This window comes from Amblyomma mixtum, chromosome 10 (genome assembly GCF_055824585.1).
Source record: "Amblyomma mixtum isolate Tamu chromosome 10, ASM5582458v1, whole genome shotgun sequence".
Lineage (NCBI taxonomy): Eukaryota > Metazoa > Arthropoda > Arachnida > Ixodida > Ixodidae > Amblyomma > Amblyomma mixtum.
This window is the reverse complement of record NC_143021.1, coordinates 22,420,547-22,446,389: the sequence shown is the minus strand read 5'-3', so window position 1 is coordinate 22,446,389 and position 25,843 is coordinate 22,420,547. Positions and strand designations below refer to the sequence as shown.

General features: G+C 46.8%; 1 protein-coding gene and 1 pseudogene across 1 annotated transcript in view; both read left to right on the top strand.

Moving 5' to 3' along the window:
• The window catches only part of LOC149325328 (chymotrypsinogen A-like), a 421,762-nt gene that overhangs the window by 23,311 nt on the left and 372,608 nt on the right, over positions 1 to 25,843 (top strand). The window contains exon 3 of the mRNA XM_089564235.1: positions 13,932 to 14,070. Coding sequence (XP_089420361.1) covers positions 13,932 to 14,070 — 139 coding nt within the window. The remainder of the gene's footprint in view (positions 1 to 13,931; positions 14,071 to 25,843) is intronic.
• On the top strand, positions 23,162 to 24,654 carry LOC149325337 (uncharacterized; annotated as a pseudogene).

The following is a 25,843-nucleotide window of genomic DNA, read 5'->3' as shown; positions in this document are numbered from 1 at the left end:
CTCCACAACATCAGCCATCCTGAAAACCGCGCCACACAGCGACTCATAACCGACCGCTTTGTTTGGCCTAGTGTCAACGCGGATGTGCGGCGCTGGGCACAGACATCCCATAAGTGCCAGTGCGCCAAAGTCACTCGCCACACGCAGACAGCGCACCAGCCGTTTCAACTGCCTGAGTCCCGTTTCGACATTTGGACCTGGTAGGGCCATTGCCCCCTTGCCAAGGCTTCATATATCTTATGACGTGCGTCGATAGATACTCGAGGTGGCCAGAAGCCATCCCGCTCACTGATATCAGCGCCGAAACTGTCGCGCATGCTTTCATCGCGCTTTGGGTGCCCGCTTCGTCTGACAACTGATCGATGCACACAGTTTCAAAGCAGCCTATTCTCCGCGCTCTCAAGGCTTCTCGGCGCGCGCCTCTACCACACTACTGCCTACCACCCATCAATCAACGGCATGGTGGAGCGCCTGCACCGACAGCTGAAAGCTTCCCTGACTGCGAAGCTCGACCGGCAGCACTGGGTTGGAAAGCTACCTCCCGTGCTCTTAGGCCTGCGATCCACCATAAAAGAGGACCTAGGATTCTGCGCCGCAGAAATGTTGTACGGATCGCCTGTCTGCCTTCCCGGAGAATTCTTGGGAGAGCAGCCCCAACCCAGCCCAGCACGATACCCCGTTAACCAGTTCAGAGTGCACGCTGTCAAAGCGTAAGAGACGTCTTTTTGGTTCGTTGATGGTACATACAGCAGATATTAAGGTTGGTGGAATGTAATTCAATGTCTAAGAACTGAATACGTCCATCTGTAGGGGATTCCGAAGTGAAGTTTAACCCGGCACCGTGCTTGTGTATTCCTGTCTCCACGGAGCAGCTACAAAATCCTGCACGCACCACATGGCCGCCAGCATCCATGAGCAATCCAGGCGCCTGGAAGAGGCTGGATTTCCCGTAGACCTTATACTGGCAGTGTGTGAAAGCCTTTTGCAAAAGCTGAAAGCCTCCAATGTTTCCCGTAGTGAGCACGGGAGTGAAGAGATCAAAAGCAAGACTCCTGTCCAGGTAATACCATATTATCATAGGTTTTCACATAATTTCAAGAAGCTGGCAGCACGTTATAATGTTCAAGTAGTTTTCTCTGCCCCTTGTAAGCTTTCCAAGGTCTGCACCAAGAAAATGGTAAAACGAGATGACTGCACGACGAAACATCAAACGAAGTTCACGGAATGTAAGGCGAACGTTCCGTACAGAATTCCTATCAGTTGCGGGCGTCATTACATTGGGCAGACAGGAAGAGGCTTCAATGAGAGGGCGAGAGAACATAGATTATGCGTACGCAACAAATCAGTAAGTAACCTAGCCGACCATTGCAAAGCATGTGAAAGAGAGCAAGAGAACGGATGCTATCCAAAAATACGTAAAACAGAAGTCTTAACATCAACTAAAGGAAAAACAGAGCGTGAAGTCATGGAGGCGTATTTTATAAGAAAAGAAAGCTGGGAAAAAATGCGTCGGCGGACCTTATATTCAACAAATTTGCGCTCTTTCAGTCTCCCTCGTCTTTTTCCTGTGTGTGTCTTTTGTGCGCAATTCGTACCTACAACAGTATAAACCAACTCGCCCAACAAGAAGTTCTTAAATATTCAATTACTTGACAGTGAAGTTGAATTCCTAGATGGCTATCTGTAGGTGTGAACCATGTCTTGAGACTGCTTACCGTAAGCACCCTTTCTTGTTGTTGCGAACTGCAATAATCCCGCTTTTCCTTTGCGGTTTATTGCTTTTAATTCCTTGGCGTTTTATTGGCTTTTACTTCATTTATTATTTCCATATTCCATTTCTGATTTTTGCATATCCCATATCTCCCCCCCCCCTCGTTGTTTTAGCGAGGAGCCCTCTACACTCGTGTTTTATACTTCTCGTTTTATCCTTTGCTGCTTAGCTCTTTCCGTCCTTTTTTCATATCCATATACTTCATAGTTTCCTGGTTTTTAAATTTTTTTAATTTTATTATATATAGTATCACAGCCCTTACCTGTTTTCAGCCGATTTTTCTCCTATCTTTTACTTCCATTGTTATGCCCAAAAATGTAATTTCCCCATTGTCATTCTGTCTTTCTTCACCACGTGTTTGTCTAAGTGTGGAGCCTTGTACACTCCCTTCATCTTTTAGTCGATCTATTTTTATCTCCCCTTTTTCCCGCGTTATTTCTTTGGCTCTTAACCTTGACAAGCTTGAAAAGCGCTTTTTGCAGCACGTTTCAGTACGCGATCTCTCATTTCTTTCGGTGTTCCCCCGGCACCCTGTTTTCCTTTTCTTATTTTATCGTAATTTTTGCTTATTTTCCAAACGCTCTATTCTTGGTTGTGCTCTTCTTTGCGCATGCTCATCGCTTGATGGTGGTGATCGGCTCCTATATATTAGACGTGGTGGCATTTCGAAAATAAAGTTGCAAGTTAGCGCCTGTCAGGTCCACTTCTGTGTCGTCCGTGTCCTTCTTGCGCTATGTTTTCGAAGAACTCTTCTTGAAGCACGGTCACAATTTTATGGGTTTTTCGATTTCTAAGCTCAAAATTCTGACATAACGGGGAGTAAGAATGAGACAGAAGTGCAGTGTTGATAACATGCACTCGCAGAAGTGAGGGCGTCTGGGTGTTTTCAGAGGCAGTTGTTGGTTACGACGGAGGAATCGTTGCCGAGGCAAGAATTGTGCTTTTTGGGCTGTTAAACCTTACTTTTAGGCTTAAAAAGTTGCATATTCGTGTCTGTTTTGAGCCGTTTAGTGTGCGCAGTGGAGGCCGGCCAACCCTCTAGAGTACTAGACATTTCTACCAAATCACTGGCCTTTTAGGACGAGAGCGAATTGATCAATAACTCGAAGTGGGAACTGTGGTGGTCGAATGTTTAGGGGAATCCCCCAAGGTGGAGTAGATTTGTAATAAGTCCTACCATAAGCTTGCCGTCCTGGTTAGCTCAATTGGTAGAGCGACTGCTCCGGTGTAGCGGTGGTCCTGGGTTCGAACCCCGGACCAGGACGAATTTTTCTCTAACTACGAAGTTTCTCAGAAAGCTGTACAGCTTTCCTTTGTAGCCGTATGACTGCGCTCGGGTGGATGCCAATGACTCCCTTATTACAAATCTACTCCAACTTGGGGGATTCCCCTAAACATTTGACCAACACAGTTCCCACTTCGAGTTATTGAGGAATTCGCTCTCGTCCTACCATAAGCTTGCCGTCCTGGTTAGCTCAATTGGTAGAGCGACTGCTCCGGTGTAGCGGTGGTCTTGGGTTCGAACACCGGACCAGGACGAATTTTTCTTTAACTACGAAGTTTCTGAGAAAGCTGTACAGCTTTCCTTTGTAGCCGTATGGCTGCGCTCGGGTGGATGCCAATGAGTAATTACTCCCTTACTACAGAAGCTTTAGCACAACTTAAAGAAGATCGCAAAACGGCGCAGTGTGCGCCTTGTTTTTTCAGCACCGTGCGAACTACAAGTCTGTATCCTGTTGGCAAAGGAAAAGAAAAAGGCTTGCCCCAATAAAACATGTAGATCCTTCAGAAGAATGAGAGAGAGAAAACTTTTATTTGAATTGAGGAAGGTTGCTCGAGCAACTTGGGTGGCACCCCTAGTCCAAGGCGCCACTGGCTTTAGCTGACTGACGGACTTGCTGAACCAACTTAAGTTGCTGATCCAGGGTCTCGCTGGTCAGGGCCACCTCCCACTGCTCATATGTCGGGTTGGATACAGTTAAGTGTTTTGGTTTCGTTGTGCATTCCCACGATATGTGGTAGAGCGTAGGGCAAGCTCCACTCCAATGGCATGTATTCTGATATTGAGTGGGGCTAATCTTGTGTAGGATGAACAAGTTAGGGAAAGTGTTGGTCTAAATTTTCCTCTAGTCTATGGCTGCGGAGGAATCTAGTTTTATGTGAGGTTGTGGGTATTTTCTGCGCTCATTCGAATATGCTCTAATCTGTCACCATAGGTGCTAGGCATTGGCGTGGGGTAGGGATGAGGATCCGCCCAGTGGGTTAAATCTCGGGCTAGATCATTGGCTACCTCATTTCCAGCTAGTCCTTCGTGACCAGGTGTCCATGTTAGTCTGTGTGTTTGGCTGAGATTGCCAAGTAGCTGTGCTGCTCTTGAGGGAAGCTTGCCATTAAGAAAGTCTCGGCAGGCTTGTTGGGAGTCTGTTATAACGTGAAAGGATTCTCCTCTTTGGTCTTTATGTTTGGTTGCGATAGCTATTGCCAGAGCCTCTGCAGAGGAGGGGTTTTCTGCATAGATAGAATCGCAGCGACTGAGAACTTCCCCGGCGTGGGGTAGGCCCCAATGTCTACGTAAACGGCTTTACGGTCGCTTTCTAGGTGTTTCTGAAGTGCCTTTTCTCTCGCTTGTCGTCTGCCTTGCTGATGAGCATGATGCATGTGACGTGGGATTGGGCTAACGGTGATCTTTTCGCGGGTTTGGAGTGGAAGAGAGGTTTTACTGCCTCTTGTCTGCAGCCCCGGCCATGTCCCTAATTTAGTCAGGATCGTCCTTCCCGCATTGGTTGTTAGAAGGCGTTCTTTTTGGCTTTCCAAGAGGGCTTCTTGGAGCTCGGTAAAAGTGTTGTGCAGACCAAGCTCTAGGAATCGTTCTGTAGAAGTGGCTATTGGAAAATTGAGGGCAGTTTTGCAAGCCCCTCTTAGGATTGTATCGATAGCTCTGGTTTCCACAGTGCCCAGTTTTTGGTAAGGGAGGCCGTATGTTATCCTGCTCAGAACTAAGGACTGGACGAGTCTAAAGGTGTCCTCTTCTCTCATACCCTTGCGGTGCCAGGTAATGCGGCGGATCATTCTTCAGATTTGATTAACTGTTGTTTTGATGGTTCTGATCATATGGTCGGATCTGAGGTTACTTTGAAGCCAGAGCCCCAGTATCCGGATCTTGTCCACTTCATTAATCTTGCGTCCTCCCAGGAAAAGCTCAACTTCTCCTGGGGATGTGTAAGGGAGTTTGTGGAGTCTAATGACCTCAGACTTCTCCGGGGCACACTCCAGACCACATTCCGCAGCAAATTATTCAACCCTGTGTATGGCTTCTTGTAGGGCTTCTTTTTGGGCTAAGGAGCCGTGTGTGGCCCATAGAGTTATATCATCGGCATAGACCGTGTAGCCTATGTCGGGCTGCGTTTGAAGCTGTCTTGCTAGCTTTAGCATGGCAATATTGAAGAGAAGGGAGGATATTATAGCCCCTTGAGGAGTACCCTTGTTAGCCATGGAGAAGGGATGAGAACGGACTTCACCAATGCCTATGGTGGCGGTTCTGTTGGCGAGGAAAGCCTTGATGTAGTTAAAGATCCTCTCTCCACAGTTTAGACCACTCAGCTCCTCTAGGATGGCCTGATGGGAGACGTTGTCAAAGGCTCCTTTTAAATCCAGGGCTAAAAGAAGCTTTTCTCCGTGGGTGGGTATTGTATATTAATCACTTCGCTAATCCTTAGGAAGGCATCTTGTGTACAGAGACCTTTTCGGAATCCCACCATAGTGTAGGGGTAAAAGTTGTTATCTTCTATATAGTTCTGGAGTCTGGTGTGTATGATTCTTTCATACAGTTTGCGCAGACAGGAGGTTAAGGAGATTGGGCGGAGGGACTCTACTGCCGGGGGTTTCCCGGCCTTTGGAATCATAATGATGTCCGCATGGCGCCAGTCAGCTGGAACCTGGCCTTGCTCCCATAATTCCTTGTTAATGTATTCTGCTAGGTCTTTCAGATGGTCGTTGCTGAGGCTTCGAATTATAGCGTTGGTAACCTTGTCTCCGCCCGGTGCTGTGTTCCGCTGAGCTATTCTTGCTGCAGCATAAACTTCAGATACCGTTATGGAGGCGTCTAAGCTAGGATTGTGTTGTCCTTCATAGGTCAGGGTGCATGGAGGGGTGTGGTCTCCTATGTACTTGCGATGCATGGCTGTTATGAGGTCTTGGTCTGTGCCTTGAAACTTATGGGCAACTGTTTGGAGAGTTCGGCTGGTAACTGATTTGGCCTTATTTGGGTCGACCATGCATCTTAAGATGGTCCATGTCTGGGCTGTGCTTAGAGTGCCTTTCAGGGAAGCACAAAACTCGGACCAGTTTTGTCTACATAGTTGTATAGCATATGCTTGCGCTTGCTGTGTAATCTTAGCAATTCGTAGTTGTAGTTTTCTATTGAGACGCTGCTTTTTCCAGCGTTTAGTGAGGCCTTTTCGAGCCTCCCATAGATGCAATAGGTGGCGATCTACGTCCGGTGCTTCTACGGTCCCTTGGATGGTTCGAGTGTTGCTTGAGTGGGCATCTTTGATTAGTTGAGTCCACTCTTGAATATTTTTAATGCCTCCTTCTGGTGGCGGGCAGTCTCTGAATTTTGTCCAGTCCGTGATGTGTACATTTCCCAGAGCTCTTCTGATTCTCGCAGTTGGTATAGATAGACTTATGATGTTGTGGTCGCTGCCCAAGCATTCCTCTAGATTAGTCCAGGTTGCGTGATTAATGTTCTTAATGAAGGTCAGGTCTGGGCAGGTATATCGGCTAATACTGTTCCCTGTTCTGGTAGGAGAGGTACTATCAGTGAGGAGCCCTAAACCTAGCATTTCCACGGCTTCAAGTAGATTAGCACCTTTTTGAGAGTCGCTTATGTAGCCCCAGGAGCTGTGTCTTGCATTCATGTCTCCCAGAACCACCAAGGGGTTGTCCTGGGCTATTCTGGTGCATTCTGTTAGTATAGGCAGAAAATCTTCCTTTTCGCGGCTTGGAGGGCTGTAGATATTTAGGATAAAGATGCTCTGCTTTCCCCTCTTTTGCGGCAGAACTTCAACTAGAACATGGTTAATATCTATGAAGGGGAGTTGATGTCGGACTGTCGTAACTGATTTGGCCACAAGAGTAGCTACTCTCGGCGAGTCCGTAGGTGCCATTGTATAATATCCACGAAGGTAAGGAGCCACGCGGGTTTCCTGGAGACAGATTATATCCGGGGGTATAGGGGACTTTTGAATGAACATAAGCAAGGAACTGTCCTCATTTTTGAAAGTTCTACAATTCCACTGCCAGATTTATAAGTGGTTTTGTGCTTGTTTAGGGGAGGGGGCCATCTTGACTGCTAGCAACGGATTCACAATCGCTGACGTCAGCCCCGCTTGTGTGTCTTCTGTTGACAAATGGCCTGAGGGGCGAGTTGGTGCATGATGAAGTGAACGACGCCGCAACAAGAAGACTAAGAGCAAAGAGACACCACAGGCGCACACTACCAGCTGTTTACTATACGGAAAGGTGGCATATCTAAACATACAGGTCAAGCATGAGACTCATCGCATTATCGCTCTGAACCCAACACGAGGAAAAGAAGCAGCAACGTCAGGAAAAATAGACAAGAAACCTATAACCCCTGCAGATAAACTAACAGATTCTGATAAAAGACATAACGGGAAGCCATCTCTTAGCAAAAGCAGTGTCAAATAATCGTAGCAAAAGCAGAGTCATACATGAGAAGACTATTCCAGCCTACCTCAACCATAAGTACTCGATTACCCATTCATGATTACAACAGAAGGCGTAGCATTTATAATTAACAGTCTTAAAAGGTATCAACTTCCTCAGGGGCAGACGGAATAAATAAAAAAAATTTCAAACGCACCTTACATCCCTCTAGTATCATTTTCTGCCATATTTTCAAGCAATCTTTAGCAACTGGCGAAATTCCTTATGATTGGAAGATCGGAAAATTAATCCCTGTTTATAAATCTGGCGACAAATCACAGTAACTACCGCTGCATATCACTAACGAGTATCCCATGTAAGTTACTTGAACACATCGTTGCATCTAGCATCGCTTGCCATCTGGAGAACGATTTCTTTTTCCCACGCCAGCACTTATTCAAAAAAGGGTTTTACTGTGATACACAACTAATTGAACCTACTAGTGATTTATTCAAGAACATGGATGAAAATTAGCAGACTGACTGCATATTCATCGACTTTTCCAGAGCGTTTGACAGTGTTGCCCAATGTCGTCTTATAGCTAAATTATCGTCACTTAATTTAGACTGGCTGTCTCCTGGATCCGGATCTTTTGGAAAGCAGTTCACGGTAATCAATAACTTTTCATCAGCCCTTAGTGACGTCACTTCTGCCGTTCTTAAGGAAAGTGCTGTCGGTCCCTTATTATTTTCAATTTACATAAATGACCTCCGATCGCATATTGCATCATTAGTCCGACTGTTCGCCGATGTCTGCATAATTTATCGCCAAATCCGCTCGACCACTGACCATGTCATTCTTAGCAGGCCTTGAATGCGTAACTAACTGGTGCACACCATGGCAAATGACACTTAATAGTGACAAATGTAAAATCATGACAGTTAGTCTGAAGCATTCGAACTCGCTATTCACGTATTCCCTTAACAGTGTCACGCTATCCCGCACGTCTTCCTATAAATACCTTGGCGTTTATTTTAATTCAAATTTATCTTGGGCGGAACATATTCAAAGCATAACTGCCAAAGCATCGCGCACGCTTGACTACCTGAAGAGAAATCTTCATAGCGCACCTGTTTCCACGCGCAAGCTAGCACTCTTAACATTTGTCCGTCCCCAACTAGAATATGCATTAGCTATCTGGTCACCACATCAGGCCTATTTAACTCATTCCCTCGAAGCAATTCAGAACCGTGCAGCGCATTTTGTTTCCCACAACTGCAACCTTCATTCCAGCGTAACCAACATCAAGTTATCTTTATCGCTGACAAGTGTACAGACACGTCGGGATATATCCCTTACAAAAACTGGTGTTGAAATTCGGGGGAATTTATGTGAAGTTGCCTCAATAAGCACTGTTTAAAAGCTGTGGAAATTCTGTGGCATTTTTGTTGGTGAGCATTAGGAATGCGTTGAAAATTGGCCTATGTGTTTAAGTTGAAATTATGTTGTGGATTTCTGTGTTTATTTTCTGTTGATTATAGACTGAATAGAAACTTAAAAGCAACATGTGGCTCATGTGTTCCCATTCAGTTGTGCACGTTGGCAATCCATCAAGTACGCTCTGTGTGCACACATGCCCACAAATACACTGTGTTATATATGTATATATACAAGAATATGCTCTCGCCTTATAGATCCATCAGATAAACAGCATAGAAGAGTATTTCACATGAGGCTATAGCATGAACTAACATAATGTTTCCATCTTAAGCGCAATCTTGTACAGTACAACCCAGGGAAGTATGGATCTGCAACGTTATGCCAATTATTACTATTAGTATTTATTTATTTTATGTGTAGTAGAAGTAATCGAGTTCACAGGCAACGTTCTGTTCGGTGAACACCTTGATTCATTCATAAACAACAGAAATAAAGCACTAATTAAGCGCCCTTTTTTATCAGTGCACATACGAATCCTCCGAAGTGGGTATTCCTGATCGAGCATATTGCACTACTAGCACTTTTTTCTATGCAAGAAAATGATTTTGAGCAGCGGTTTACAAGAATTCTGACAGGTGCTGCATGCGTGCTTAACATCTATAATGTGATTCAGTACCAGTGCCACGCGTGGCGCTCGTATACTGTCGTGTATGTTTCTCTTTTGTCCCCGTATTTCGCGCCGTTTTCTTTGTGCATGAATCAAGAGTAGCAGCTGATTTCTAACATAGCATTACATTCTCCTGCCGGCACAGCTCATAAAGGCGCACACAGTCCCACGGATGGTTGCAAAGCACTTACTGTTGAATATTTTCTGCGGAGTGCTCAAAGAAAAAAGAACAGAAATTCAACAGAAATCATAGACCATATTTGTGTTGAGTTTTGGGGCACAGATATTCTGTTGAGTGAGTGTTGTGTAAACTCAACACAAGTTGAATTTCCATTGAATTTCTGTTGGCTCAACACATGCTCAACATTGCGTCGACAGAAATTCAAAGCTTATTTTTATAACGGTATTTCCCTTTCCTTTCGATCTCTTGCTGGTCAACAGGTGCGCCTTTTGTTCGGTCCGGCACTGGTTCGTGACGCGTTGACTTCAACGCTAGCTCTGGTTACGTATGTGCGTCATTATAGAAGGCACATGTTGGTGGCTGCCTACCCACGACAGGTGAAAACTGCGCCTGCCGTTGGTGCGCTAATCAGCAGCGCTCTGCGTTGCCCTGTCGGTAGAAATGCCACATCGTCATATTTTACCTGCCCGGGTTCGATCTGTGGTAACTGCTAAGTGCATTTCCTCTCTGGTATTAGACATGTTTTGCGTTGCGCAGGGCTCCATACTTGGGCCGATCATTTTCCTTCTGCACATAAATGACCTGAACCAAGGAGAAAAATCTTATAAACGCAGACATAAGACTATTCGCCGATGTCTTCGACATTTCATCATTACCATCAGCCTGACTACGTCCACTTCAGGATAAAAGCCACTCCAATACCCCTCCAATTACCCATGTCCAGTGCCACCTGCGGACAACTTATCCCACCAAACTGTATTGGCCGCACACGCCGCTACATTGGCGACTAGGATGGGACCATTTCGGAGGAGGGGGGGGGGGGGCGTGATTTTCGCCACCGGCTCTGCGTTACAGGTACCGCGCCGCCGCCCCCGTTCCCACCTGCACCTAGCCGACCTGCTGTTGCGTGGCCACAATTCAAATTCACATTCACTTTATTTCTGGTAGAAAGCAAGTATACATCATGAGCAAGAGAGTTTAAAAGAGGAAAATTCTACCAAGGAAGACGAGGCTAAAGGCGTTTCATCTACGCCTGACAAGGCCTCGCCTCCTGGCGAGAAACATTGCACTATCTATGCTACAAAAGCCGTTGAAAAACACTCTGCCTCTCCCGTAACCGAGAGTAGAGTAAGCATGAAATGTTTACGTGCATAATGCGCAGCGCACGCGGACACGACGAGACGCAGGCCTGACAAGAATGTATATGCAGCGCGTTCGAAACTGTCCGAAGTGCGTAGAGGCGAAAGCGTTTTCAGCACCACTTTGCGTATGTGAGAGAGAGAGAGAGACTCTTTAATGAAGAGCAGAGAATTTAGCCGGCGTTTAAAGATCGCTGGCATGCTACTCTGCGTAGGGAGGGGAATTTGGGAGATAAAGACAGGAGAGCAGAGTGGAAGAGGTAAAAAAAAATGAAGATAAAATGCGGCCATGAAATGGGTACTAAGGATGCAATGGCGAGTATTGATGTAACCTATGGAGTGATGGAGTGCATAGTCCGTCAAATGGGTGCGTATGTGCGTATGTGACACTGGTGATGTTGCCACTGGATTACGTCACACATAATTCATGACGAAGTAATGACAAATTACTGATTAGTGTGTAATGACTGATTAATGACTAAGTACTAATAAACTGCTAATTAATGACGCTTAAGCTTCGCCTTAAGGATTGGCACGCGACAGCGTGTTGTAGCGCTGCCAGGCAGTCCGCGGAACGCCACCACCCGTTCGGCGTAATGCCTCGTCCTTTGAACGCGACGCTTTCTGAGGAAAGGAAATTACGCAGTAATTCTCTGCCATCTCGGTGGACATCCGAGCCGCACCTTACAGGAAGGTAGGAACGCCACCACCCGTTCGGCGCGATGCCTTGCCCTTTGAACGCAACGTTTTTTGAGGACAGGAAATGGAGCAGTAATTATCTGTCATCGCGGTGAACACCCGAACCGCACCGTAAAGCATTCCATGCTTAAATATTGTGGCATGTATGTGCTTTTTGCACGCGTTATTAGAAATCGGAAATTATAATTCCGTGCATTATCAAACGCACAGCTCGACTGATATCTTGATAAACATTGAGAAGGCACTGACAGCAGTTATTTTTTGTGACTAGTTTGGAGACCAACCGGCGCTTGCGTGCCGGTCGCGTAGGAGGGCTTAGAGAGTCTCGTTAAATCTCGTTAAGTCTCGTACGGTGCCCGGATGTTCTCGTTTCAGTGCCCGGATGATGGCTTTCGGTCTCGGCGTGACGTCACCACACTGTCGACAACGGGAGCTAAAAGCATTTCATGCTTAAAAATATATTGCACCTTTCATAACGTGCAGAAAACAAAAGCATTGTCAACAAGCATTATATGAAATAAAAACCGAAAGTACTATAGAAAACAAGAGAATTTTTCTTCAAACAAAAAAAAGCTTGCATCACAACCTGTTAGTTATTATTGTGTCAAAAGGCAAGAACCACAGTTGCATAAATGTTTACCTCAACAAAAGATTAGCTCCTAACCAGAAGATTATTACAGTGTCAAAAGCATGAAAAAGCAGCATTTGTATCGACATATTTCAATAATCTAACAAGGAACACAGCATTACAAACGAAACACAAACCTAAATGAGATAACAAAGAGTCGGTCTTTTTTTTCTTCTACAAGGAGTACTTTATTTATCCCTTCTTTATAAGTATACGGTGACTATACAATATCTCCGCGTCTTCGAGAACTTCCTGCTCGCTTCGAGTGGCTCCGACTCACGGTGTAAGAATATTTTCGGTTTTAACACTCACCGCCCGCCGCGGCGGAGAGCGCGCACAGATTGTGTTCACCCTCTAGTACATGCGCCGACCGCAGCGGCGCAGGGGCGCTGCGCAGTAGGGGCGATTAAATAGGGGCGATTGGTTTGTGGAATGGCGGATGCGCCTGAGCGGTTTTCACGACTTTTGGTGCCGCTTTATAGGCTTTGCTCGCCAGTGTCATGCGCTGCCTTAATGCATCCCAGGGTGGTGGTATTAGGTTCTCGGCTTCCACGTTGTGGCAGGCACCGTGCAACAACGAAGTTTGGTAGAAGTAGATTTTTGTGTCGCGTTTTGGGACCAGCCGCGTTGATCGTTGTGCAAACAAACGTGGTGGCGCGGGACGACGCCGTGGATGGTCGTCGCGGCCTATAGACATAGTGGCTGAGACGTGTTGATTGTTGCTATGGCACACCTGAGAGGTCCAGCCGTGTCCAGACGCGATTATGCTTCGTACCCAACTGCTGGTTGGGCTACCAAAGCTGTCCGGACCAAGTGTCACTTTTTAAACCTGCGTCGGAGCCTGCTAGCCTGGAACCTGGGCGCTAAGCAATCCCCAGAGCAGAAAGGATATTGCAACCGAGTGACTACGTCTGCGCAAAGCACATTCCCGAGCACACCATATAAAATCGTACTACGCCGAGTTCAATGGCAAAGCACTTTTTACTGCACCCAAGAAAGCGGTGCTGTTGGCGAATGCTGTCAGAAGTATTTTTCCCGCATGTCCCAAATACCTGTCAAAACAGGCAAGCTCAAGAAAGCCTGCTAGGAAAGGACAGTCTGCAGCGACGCGTGCCAAGCAGCCAAGCAAGAGGTCCGCACCCGCCTCTGCCGCACTGCCTTCGGGGAAGGCCTGTGAAAAACAAAAAGACGCCGTTCCATCATGGAGCTCTGAAATGAATCTGCTCACAGGTGGCTGGAGTACATCATGCGTGTCAGCTGATCAAAGAGCATGCCCTTCTTCCACGTGAAACTTTGAGGCGCGTCCTCTCTTGAGTGCAAGCCCCGATACACAGTAAAGCAGTTTGGTTGTTATTGGAGTCTAGGAACGAAACAGTGTTCGGGAGTATGAACGCGCACCCCGACTCTTGTGTTGCGTATACGAAAAAGAGTGGGAACCGGGATTCCGTAGCCAGGGTTAGTGTTCAGGTTGGGCCACAGCCGAGGGAGCGGTGAGAAGACGCAAGGCAGTCGCTATAGAACCTCACAAAGCTGGCTTGTGCCATAGCAATAAATAAATGATTAGCTACAGGTCTGGCGTTTTGTTTCCTCAATCTCTTGTCGTGCTTCTTCTTACAGCTGGCTCCTTCAGTGCTGAAAGAGGCCTAAACCCTGGCTAGAGCATCTACACGGGCAAATAGTGCTAAAATTATGCCTCACGTCTTCATGTCTGATGTCTCTGTGCTACTTTTGTTTTGCAGAAAACAAGATCCGATAGCGAATGTGAAGGTCTACTACGGAAAAAAGGGCCTGCAGGGGCCCTACAGGCGTGTGGCGCGCTTTTTGAGACATCCCAGGTTCGACATGTCCACGCTTCGGAATGACATCGCCATTCTGATGGTACCGTACACAACGCTCTTCTTCTTTGTTCTGACGAATAGTGCGTATGAATGCGCCACTGAGCATGAAAAATTATTTCTCAGATGCTCTGAGTCAAATAAGAGTAGGGCGCAGACCCTCTAGATTCGACGCCACCATTTTTTTTCTTTTTAGTGAAAATGCCATGCACACCAAGGGAAGTTTTCTTAAGTGCGTAGGCTTCCGCACAGCAGCCTTCATAACAGAGAATATTGTGCTAGCACACTCTGCCTGTAAGAATGCGTTTGAATGCGGTAACTGTGCGCGCAAATTAAAGCACGATGCGCTATACTTGCAGTGTTTTATCGTTTTGAAGCGACGCAAATGCGAGTGAGGTCGCAGCCTGCCTGCAGTCACATATCAGGCCATACTAAGTGAGAAATTTGTTTGCCTGATATATTTAATTGACCTGTCTTTGGATTCCTCTGTACAATGCCGGTACTTTGCCGATGGCTGCATCGTGTACTAGAGCATCGAATCTCTGTATGATTAGACATGCCTTACGTGATTACATTTCAGCGATTAGCGACTAGTGCCAACCTAGGCGTATGGAACTAAGCGTTTCACAATCTGCTCTTATGATGGCCACAAGAAAGAAAAAATGGTTATCTTAGACTAAAAAAATTAATAATGCACTTGTCAAGCGCTTTAACAATTTTAAATACCTGGGCCTTATAACTGACTCCAATTTAACGTGGAACGCGCAAGTTGACTATGTTGTTTCGGCGCCACTAAAAATGCTGGGATTATGGAAACACCGCAGGAAGCACTACACTAGTGCGACAAAACTGACAGCTTTCACGACGCTCGTTGGGCCCTTGCACGATTAGGCTAACTTTTGTTGGGGCCCTCATACTAAGAAACACATAAACCATATTGAAAGGGAACAAAGAAAAAGCACTTAGATTCATCTATAACGTTTACGGTGGAAGTATCTCTGTTTCAGACCTCAGAGTAAGAGCTCGGCTCCCGACACTAGAACTGCGCCGTAAACTGCACCGCCTACAAATCATTTACTGCATTGTCAGTAACAATGTCAAAGTTTTAAAAAGATCCAGGAAGACAAGAGGCAAGTACAACAGGACAGTCCTCATTCCGCAGGTTTCATTCTCTCCTAGAACGACAGCCGAGTGGAACGCCTTGTCCTGTAAATTTGGTAACATGCCTTCTGTTGTATCTCCTCTAACTGCCGTGTCACCTTATATATGCTGCTGAAAGTAGTCCGTTGCAGCGCATTTTCGCTTTGCAATCGGCCCTTCCAAGTGTAGATCCTTTTCCTCTTTATTGATTGTGCGCATTCCCCATTGCTGATTGTCAAACACACGTTTTGAGTTTCCTTGCCGCTGTAAATGCAACTCAACAATGGTTTGGTTGGTTGGTTTATTGGGGTTTAACGTCTCAAAGCGACTGAGGCTATGAGAGACGCCGTAGTGAAGGGCTCCGGAAATGTCGACCACCTGGGGTTCTTTAACGTGCCTTAACATCGCACAGCACACGGGCCTCTAGAATTTCGCCTTCAAAAAATACAGCCACCGCGGCCGGGATCGAACCCGCGTCTTTCGGGTCAGCAGCCGAGCGCCGTAATCACTGATCGAGCCACCGCTACGGGGAGCAACTCGACAATGCTTAAAAAACAATGTATCCACTCCAGCATTGATTACCACGAGGCAGTTCCCATTATTTAATGAAGGAATAAATAAAATAAATTTGGTGCCAAATACCACCGGTCAAGCAACACAGCTGAGCGCAAATGAAGTCACAATGCGGACTACAAAAACATAGTAAAGCTAATAAAATAACGGCCTTAGGGGCGAGTTGGTGCATGATGAAATGAACGGTGGCGCAACAAGGACATTAACAAGAAAGGGGACACCACATGCGCACACTACCAACTGTTTATTACACGAAAAAGTGGCATATTTAAACATTCCGCTCAAGCAGGAGACTCATCGCATTATCGCTCCGAACCCAACACGTGGAATAAAAAGTAGCAACATCAAGATAACAGACAAGAAACCTTTAAGCACTGTAGATAAACTAACAGATTCTAATAAAAGAAATTATAAACGAAAAGGAGGGGGCCATCTCTTAGCAAAAGCAGTGTCAAACAATCGTAGCAACAGCGGAGTCATACATGAGAAGCAAAAGCAGTCAGAAACAAAAAAAAAATAAAAAAGTAAAAACGGCAAAGTAGAAGACATATTTCAAAAGTATCTTCTGGCGGGCTAGTTGGTTTGAATCATTCATAATTAAAACTGCGCGAACAAAAACAAGGACACGAGCAAGAAAACAGAAAACACACACAAGGGCAGACTTCCAACTTTTATTCGAAAAGATTGCCGCAGTCTTTTTATACCCTCTGTGGATACTATCAACACACCCTCAAACCCATCCGTGACATTTAAAACACGTGCGCTTATCTCCTCTGAATGTCCGAAACAATCCACGTTAATGACCAGGCGCCTAGCGGCACACAAGAGACTAATAAACACGCGCAAATTTTACCTCAAAAGACGAAGGTGATGAGCCACGTGCCTTGTCCACGACATGTCTAACACGCCAAGAATCACAGATAAAGCAACGAAAAGAAGACAAAACCAATGAATGAAGAGGTAAACATGGAAAAGGAGAGATCACTAAAACCTGAGCAAAAAATGCGAAACCAACAGGAACGCGGCAAACCAACTCTGAGGCCACTAGATTGGAGCTAAAAAAAAAGAAGCTAAAAATTTTTAATCTCATACCTACATGAACAAAAGCCATCTGAAACATGAAACAAGTGTAAAGTGACAACATACCCATAGAAAGCTAAAAGGGTGACATGAAACCAGTGTAAAGTGAGAACCTAACTATAGAAAGCTAAAAGGGTGACGCATGAACCCTACAGTACTAAGAGGAAGGCGAACATCTAACCATGACGGTATGCATTGCTCTCTTCAAGAAACTCGATTTCTTTATCAGACAGGTGAATTGACGGCGTGCTCACACATCGATCTGCGCTTTTGGCAATAAGAAAGGCCTCAATAATTTCCCTTTCTGTCTTCCCTCCCGCTTTCGCAAGGAATTCAGCATCTTCTAAAAACGCTCCACAGTCGCGTTTTTCGCACTTCGCGCAGTGAATGGCCATATTGCTTCCTGATTTGCTTGACAAATTGCGCTCATGCTCACTCGCCCTTTCATTAAAGCAACGCCCTGTTTGGCCGATGTACGTCTGGCCACACGATAAGGGAACTTGATAAACGACTTCAGAGGCGCATTGAGTGTACATGGTGCTGTGGCTTACTCTGCACTCTTGACGCCTACCTTCACTATTCATCATGGCGCACACCCTAGACAACTTAAACGGTGCCGAAAACGCAAGCCCGACACCATATCTGCCTGCAATTTTCTTTAGATTATGCGCCACGCGATGAATGTATGGTATAACGCATACTGGTTTAAGTTCCTCTTCTCTGCGTCTACGGTTTTCTTGTTTAATCCTTTGTAGCAGGTCTTCGCAAACACTAGAAACTAATCGCCGCGGATAACCCGCGGCATACATTCTCTCTATCTGCATATTAAGGCTCGATTCCTGATTATGCAAGCATGACTTTTCAAGCGCAGAACGGCAAGCTAGATGAACAATTGCCCTCTTCACTAACTTCGAATGAGCACTGTCACACGGAAGGAACTCCTTTTTCAGTCGCGGATTGTAGGACCCACAAAGTGAAGTTGTAACTACATTTTTGGCAGTAAATAACAGCAAAGCAACTGATGCCTGTGGCTTTCAGATAGAGCCTATAAAGTCTGCAATAAGAGAAATAGCCCCTTGCGTTACCCACATTTTCAATATATGCTTGTTGACTGGAACTTTCCCGCATGCCATGCAAACAGCAAAGGTAACTGTTCTATTCAAGAAAGGTGACAGGAACGATATGTCAAATTATCGTCCAATATCGGTTTTACCCGTCTTTTAGAAAGGCCTGGAGAAAATAATTCTGAAGCGCCTATCCTCATTTACTGATCGTCATGACATTATATGTTCCGCCCAATATGGGTTTCGAAAGAATAAGTCGACAGAGCTGGCACTTTTGGCTCAAAAGGAGTTTATTTTGTCAAATTTCGAACGCAAAAATATGGTGTTTGGACTGTTTCTGGATTTTTCAAAAGCGTTTGATCTCATAAATCACAACATTCTCATTAAAAAACTAGAGCATTATGGCATTAGGGGGAAAGCACAAGAATTAATCACATCTTATTTGCAACATAGATCTCAGTTTGTAGTAATTGGAGGACAAAATTATGCAGTACAATCAGTAAAATCAGGTGTCCCACAGGGCAGTATTCTGGGCCCGTTTCTGTTTATCCTCTATATAAACGAAATAGTACGCCTTGACGAAAATTCCCACTATATAATCTATGCAGATGACACTAGTTTATTTTTTTCAGACAACTCATGTGAGACCTTAGCTAATCAAGCCAATAGCGCGCTGTCTAAAATAAATACGTGGGCTCAAACAAACTGTTTAGCACTTAACCATCGCAAGACAAAAGCTGTACTATTTCACCCCCGCCACAAGCAAATCCAGTTGCCGCACATTGTGTTAAACAATACCAATATTGAAATAGTAAGAACTTTTAAATCACTAGGTGTATACTTTTCTGAAAATATGACATGGGATGAACACGTCGGCTATATAGTAAATAAGTTGTCGAAAACTATTGGCATCATACGCCGCCACTGTTATTATTTCCCTACCTCAGTTAACGTCCTTTTATATAACTGTTTATTTTCCTCCACATTAAGCTCTGCCTTTTTAGTATGGTCCACAACAACAGCAACAAACATGAGCAAACTTTTAATATTGCAGAAACGGGTCTTACGTCTGGTCTGCAATGTTCCGTATCGCTCCCATACTGCAGACCTATTTAAAAAACACAATATCCTTCCTGTTACATCACTATACAATTACAAACTATCCCACCTTTATAAACAGGGAATACTAAAGAATAATGATGCATTAACTAACCTAGCCGGATTGAAGATAAACACCACCACCTATAACGTACGTTTTTTGGAACCCTGGAATGTCACCAAATGCCGGACTAACTACGGGAAACAAATGTTGAAATACTCATTGCCGACGGTCTTAAATTGTCTTTTTACTGAAACAAATAATGACATTTCCGCGATTTCCTCACAGAAATTGCGTACCTTGTTTGTATAACCTGTTTATTCTTTTTTTTTTCTTTCCTCGCTTTGATGTTGACGTGTACGCCTTCGCCGCACGCTGCTGCGCTACTGTGTATGCTGGGAGGTCAGGACTCCTCAAGCTGTTTTTTCAGCTTTTTACCTGCCCTCCTCGCAACATTCCATTTCTGTTGCGGAATAAATTTCAATTTCAATCTGTGGAAACAATTGAACACCTCATAATCAAATGTGATGGTATCCATCCGGATGTCGATGCAGGCACAGCCACTCTTTCTGAGGCCCCAGGGTTTAAAGATAACAATGGTCATGTAAATAAATCTGCAGTGGAAGTCAGTAAAAAGCGATTGGAGGATTGGTGGCTGAAAAGCAGAGATGTGGCATAAGGTTAGAATTGTAGGAAACCGTAGGCAAAGGTGATGGAGAATCGTAATGAGAATTGCCAACACAGTAAACAAAAAAATAATAATAAATAAAGAAAAGCTGAGCATGGTGGCAGTTGCCACCACCCCGTTTCAAAGGGTGCGCTCCTATCCATCCATCCAGTGAGACGCACGGCTCCAAAGCGGCCCAGTGTTTCTGCGCCAAGCGGTTCGGGGAAGCCGCAGTGGGTTGACCACAAGGGTTTTGCCAAGCGCACTTTAGGATTTCCAAAGTGTCTTCGGTATTTTTTTGAGGAAAGGAAATGCGCAGTATCTGCCTCCCAGAGCTGCGAAACCAATAGAGCGGGGGTTTGGAAAGCAGAGAGTAAAATTTATAAATTGGTTTCAGAGGAAAGGATATGCGCATTGTCTGTCTCACAGATCTCGGTGGACACCTGAACCAGAGGGAAGGCGCATAACTGCCCTCTTGAAACAGTGGACACCTCAATCGTGCTTTAAGCTAGCTACTTGGCTGTAGTGACAGATGTGCGCTGCATGCTTTGGCATTGACAACGTTGTGCCAGAAACGCTGCCACCTGCCAGGGTGGCAGGGTGGGTGGGGACTTTAATGTAGATATAAAAACAGGCGGGAATTTTTTACCACGTATGCGGGAGAACACCCCGTTCCTCTCGCTCGTAACTGCTCCCACAGCTGCGACAACCTCGAGAAATACCTGCGCAGACCTTGCCTTTGGGAACCAGGCATTGGAGCCGCAAGTTGAGCATATATTCATCTATTTCTCAGTCCACAAAGCTTCATTGATGACAATCAAGAGCTGTTAGTGGAGTGGTTCTTGAAGAAGAAATATGTATGAAAAATAAGAACTTGTCTGTAATTGTACATACATATCTTGCTCGAATTATTTGCCTCAATTTATCGAAAAGCTGAAACAACTGATCAGCTGCGCTCAAATTTCGCACTAGGAAGTAACGCAATCGTCGGCAATTTTTTTAGTAACACCAAGAAGTCGTCCACGTATCTAAAAATTCGCAGGACTGGGCCACTGTCAAGGGAAGAAGCTAAAGCATGGTCAATAGTTGATAAAAACATATTACACAACGCAGGGGCAACACAGGAACAAGTGTAAATGCGTCTTCCGCGCAAGTACCTTTCTGTTTCAAAGGAAACAAACGTAGACCTGAGGTAAAATTCAAGTAGTGATAAAACATTGTCCAACATCTTCAACCTCCACAGAAAACAAGTATCCAATAGAAGACTGGCCTTTTAAAAAGGCTGCCACCTTTGCCGAATTCTTGCTGGCGAAGGGATCGTCCACTTTCATTCCTTTCAAATGCTTCAGGTGAAATTTGCTCACCTTTTTCTACTAAGACGACCGCTCACTAACAATTGATTGAAAGACATGTCTGGTTTATGGATTCTCACCGTAAAAATACACATCAAGAGACCCTTTCTTGCAGTCACTGATTCCCTTTGCCAACCCGGAGAGCTGCAGATGATTGCACAAAGCGATAGCTTTCGTTTTTACTCTACAGACACTCTTCTTCACCTGAACAATGTTCGTCAGCACGGCTTGCGTCGCCTTTTCTTTCAATAGGCGATCCGGAACCGCCGCAAAGCGGCCGTCTTTGTCAGCTTGAAGAAGTCTTAGGTCATTACCATCGAAGAACGACACGACGTGTTGCGTGTGCTTCTTTGAATAAAGGTCCTTTTCCAGGATGTCCTCAGTATTCCGTCAACAGCATCCAAAAGGCACCTTTCCCGGTCCTCACCGGCTTTATCTGCCAACTTGCTGTTCAGGGAGAGGAGCTCGAAGGCTGCGATTCTCGGAGGAACACTGTACTTCGGCCCTTTCGTTAGGGTAGCGGCAACTTCTTCTGGAACAGAGGTGTTCTAAGGACGACCAGAGCCTTACCGGCAAATTCAGAAACGCTCCTCGACTCGAAACTTCACTCCGACTGCTCCTCGAAGCCAGATTTGCATTTCATAAACCAACCTCGACTCAAGGCGCTCTCGAGTTGAAGAGCGGAGCCGAGGTTTCCCTCGAAAATGTCAAGGTAGCGGCTGCCCACCCTCGAGAGCTCCTCGAGTGCTCCTCGAGCCGTCCAACATGGCTTCCGATCGGTCCTTCGCCGAATTCATTGAATTTATTTTAAGGATTGATGAACTTCTTTATGACACAACGAGATGGCAAAATGGTCAGGTGCCAAGGCAATGTTTGCAAGACCGGCTGAACCCACTCGAGCACTTCACGGACCGCGAGTTTTTATTCCGGTACCGCTTCACGAAGCAGTCCGTCGTGCTGATATTGGAGAGCCTGCCGCTTCAAGAGAACACAACAAATCGCGGTTTGCCACTATCGCCGATGTTGCAGCTTTTGGTTGCACTTCGCTTCTGCGGCTCGCGCACATTTCAGACGGTCGCGGGGGACTTTGAGAACGTATCCCAGCCAACGGTGTGCTGAGTCGTAGAACGCATTTCGCGACTGATAGCAAGTGCGCTCTTCGGCCAGGTGGCGAAATTTCCGCAAGACCTCAGCAGCACAATGCGCGAGTTTTACGAGATCACGAACTTTTCGGGAGTGACAGGGTGCATCGACAGCACTCACATCCGCATCAAACGGTCGAGTGGACGAAATGGAGAAGTCTACAGGAACCGCAAGCGGCACTTGTCCATTAATGTGCAGGTAAGCTGTTTCTATACCTCCTTCAAAACGCAAGTAGGGTAGCAAACCGATTATTATTTCGGTTAACCTCCCTGCATTTCCTCTTATTCCTTCTCCTCCTCAAAATGCGACCCCCCTCCAAAAAAAGAACTGATGCCGATTTGGCTGTAATTAGCGAGGGTACTGAGCACATGTGTGAAATGCATCATGCTCTTCAGCAAGATATGACAAACATGCATGCAGCACTTTAACTTCATTACGTAAAGTGATCAACATTTTCTCATGCATTCTCTTTTCCTCTCACTGCAGACAAAAATTGTTTGGAAAGCGTTCTAGTTACTGAATGGTACTTCACAGCAGTTAATAAATATGCAGTATACGAAAATCCAATAAGATGCAGACACGTACAAGCGCAAAAAATAAACCACGGACAGAGAAGAGACTTGTACAACACGAGCGCTTACTTCCAACTGAAGGTTTATTGACACACAAGCACAATTATATACACCTTCCTGCATGACGTCAAACTGATAGCCCTGCCGACATCACGTGGCCGCGCCCAGAATGATGTCGGCAGGGCTATCCGTTTGACATCATGCAGCAAGGTGCATATTGCTACGGACGCTGGGAGGACGACGAAGTGGTTTTGTTACGAAGACGACGCTGAGGTGCGAGCTTGTGTGCTGTGAGACTACTCCAAGCCGTCGGTCCCTAGCGTAGCAGATTACCTCTGCTGTTTCTATTGCTGCTTCTAGCCGCCACGTATCATTTGGTGGAGGTTGCTAAATTCGATCCCCGACCTCAAGCTGGCTCTCCGCCGTGGCCGCCGTCTCTCTACCATGTCTAACGAGTCCGAGCCATCTCCCTCTCCGTCAACACCGCCAGCGGTCGTCGTCGCCCACCACCGCGAACCGGGCACGTTCTGCGGTACCGACGACGTTGATATGGACGACTGGCTGGCCCTTTACGAACGCGTCAGCACGCACAACAGGTGGGATCCAACGCTGATGCTCGCTAATGTCATATTTTATCTGACCGGCACCGCGAGAGTGTGGTTCGAAACCCACGAAGAGGACTTGACCTCATGGGACATCTGTAAATAGAAGCTCCGCGACCTCTTCGGAAAACCCATCGGCCGCCAACTCGCCGCCAAGAAGGCCCTCGCGTCACGCGCCCAAACTTCCTCCGAGCCATACATAGCGTACATACAAAACGGCCTCGCCTTGTGTCGTAAAGTGGATAAAGACATGTCCGAGGCAGATCGAGTTGGCCACATACTGAAAGGCATTGCCGACGATGCCTTTAACCTGCTTCTATGCAAAGACTGTTCCACGGTCGCCTCTGTTCTTGAGGTGTGCCGGCGTTTCGAGCAAGCCAAACACCGGCGCATTTCTCACCGTTTTGACCGGCTGCCGAACACTGCTGCTAGCTCCTCGTGTGAAGATCTGCCAACATTGCGGCAGCCTTCCGACCCGGCTAACTTAACCCGTATCGTGCGCCGCGAACTGGAGGCGATGACGCCCGCTGTTTCTTCCTTGCCACTGCCGGACAACACCTTGGCCCTCATCCAAGCCAGGAGGTTGCGACAGGAGGTTGCGAACATGGCCGTCCCTTCTCGCGTCGTGGACAACGCTCATGCCAGCCCGGACCCTCCAGTGATTGCAGCTGCCACTTACAGTCGCAGCTTCTCGCCTCGGTACCGATATCGCAATCCTGCCGAATGGCGTACCTCTGATGACAGGCCGATCTGTTTTACCTGCTCTCGCTTCGGACACATCTCCCGTAACTGCCGCAGCCGTTGGTCCCCGCCACCTCGCCCCTACTCCTTCGTCGACCGTCGCAACGACTACGGCCCGCGCCGCTTCACCCCACGTCCGATCCGCTCCGTGACGAGCCCGCTCCGCACGTTCGTGGGTCCAGCCGCTCACCTTCTCCATTAGGCCGCCGCTCCCGTTCTCCTACCACACGTCGCAGCCCTTCTCCTTCGACCTCCCGCCACTTCTCGGAAAACTAGCCGATGCAGCCCCCGGAGGTGACGCTGCATCATTGACCCGGCCTGAAAATCCTCTCTTGACCCCCGCTGCCCAACGTAATCTCTTGAATGTTCTCGTGGATGGTGTCCCGGTCCTTGCCCTCATTGATACTGGCGCCCAAGTGTCTGTCCTGAGCTCTTCTTTGCGCCGCCGTCTGAAGAAAGTTTTAACGCCTGCCGCCATGTCCACGGTTCGCGTCGCCGATGGCAGCCCCGCTGCCGTGATTGGAATGTGCACTGCGAGAGTCAGCATTGCCGGACGTCATATACCCGTTCTGTTCACCGTCCTGACCAGGTGCCCTCAGGACATAATTTTTGGCCTTGACTTTTTAACCGCCCATTCAGCTCTTATTGATTGTTCCTCAGGCCTTCTCCGATTGGATCTGCCCCTGTGCAATGACGACTCCACCAGCTCACCTCGCCTTCAATCCAACGAGTTTGCTCGTCTCCCGCCACAAGCTGCTGTCTACATCCCTATGTCGCCTTCTTCTCCCGTTCCTGATGGAGACTACGTCGCCTGCCCTATCACCGCTGTGATTCTGAATCGTAACGTCCTCTTTCCCCACACCATTGTCCACATCACCAACAACTGCACCTGCGCCCCTGTCCTCAACTTCAGCCTGTCCCCTCAGGTACTTCCGACCGGCATTTCACTTGCTGATCTGTCCCCATTGACCGATTGCACAGTCTCTGTCCTGGCTCCTGACCCAACGACTGCCGTATCCAATGTCCCTACATCGCAGCCCTCCAGTGAGGATTCTATTTCCCGGATGATAGCGGCCGATTTACCCTCTGCTGATTCTACAGCTCTTCACAGCCTCTTGTCCTCCTACAGTGATATGTTTGACTTTGGGGACCGTCCCTTGGGTCAAACCTCTGTTGTCGCCCACCACATTGACACCGGCGAGGCCCGCCCTATTCAAAGACGGCCCTATAGGGTCTCCCTCGCAGAGCGCCGTGTTATTCAGGCAGAAGTTGACAAGATGCTGGCCCGCAACATCATCGAGCCTTCGAGTAGTCCTTGTGCGTCCCCTGTCGTGCTTGTTAAAAAGAAAGATCAAACTTGGCGATTCTGCGTCGATTACCGCCATCTGAATGCCGTCACAAAGAAAGACGTCTACCCTTTGCCCCGAATTGACGACGCTCTCGACTGCTTGCACGGCGCCAGTTACTTTTCCTCCATCGATCTTCGCTCAGGGTACTGGCAGATCGCTGTCGATGAACGGGATCGGGAGAAAACCGCCTTTGTCACCCCGGACGGCCTGTACCAGTTTAAAGTCATGCCTTTTGGCCTGTGCAATGCCCCTGCCACCTTCGAGCGCATGATGGACTCCCTCCTGCGCAGTTTTAAGTGGACGACAGGCCTCTGCTATTTAGATGACGTGATTGTTTTTTCGTCCACATTCCAAAGCCATCTTCATCGCCTTTCAGCCATCCTTGCCGTCTTCCGCCGCGCTGGTCTTCAGCGGAACTCGAAGAAATGTACCTT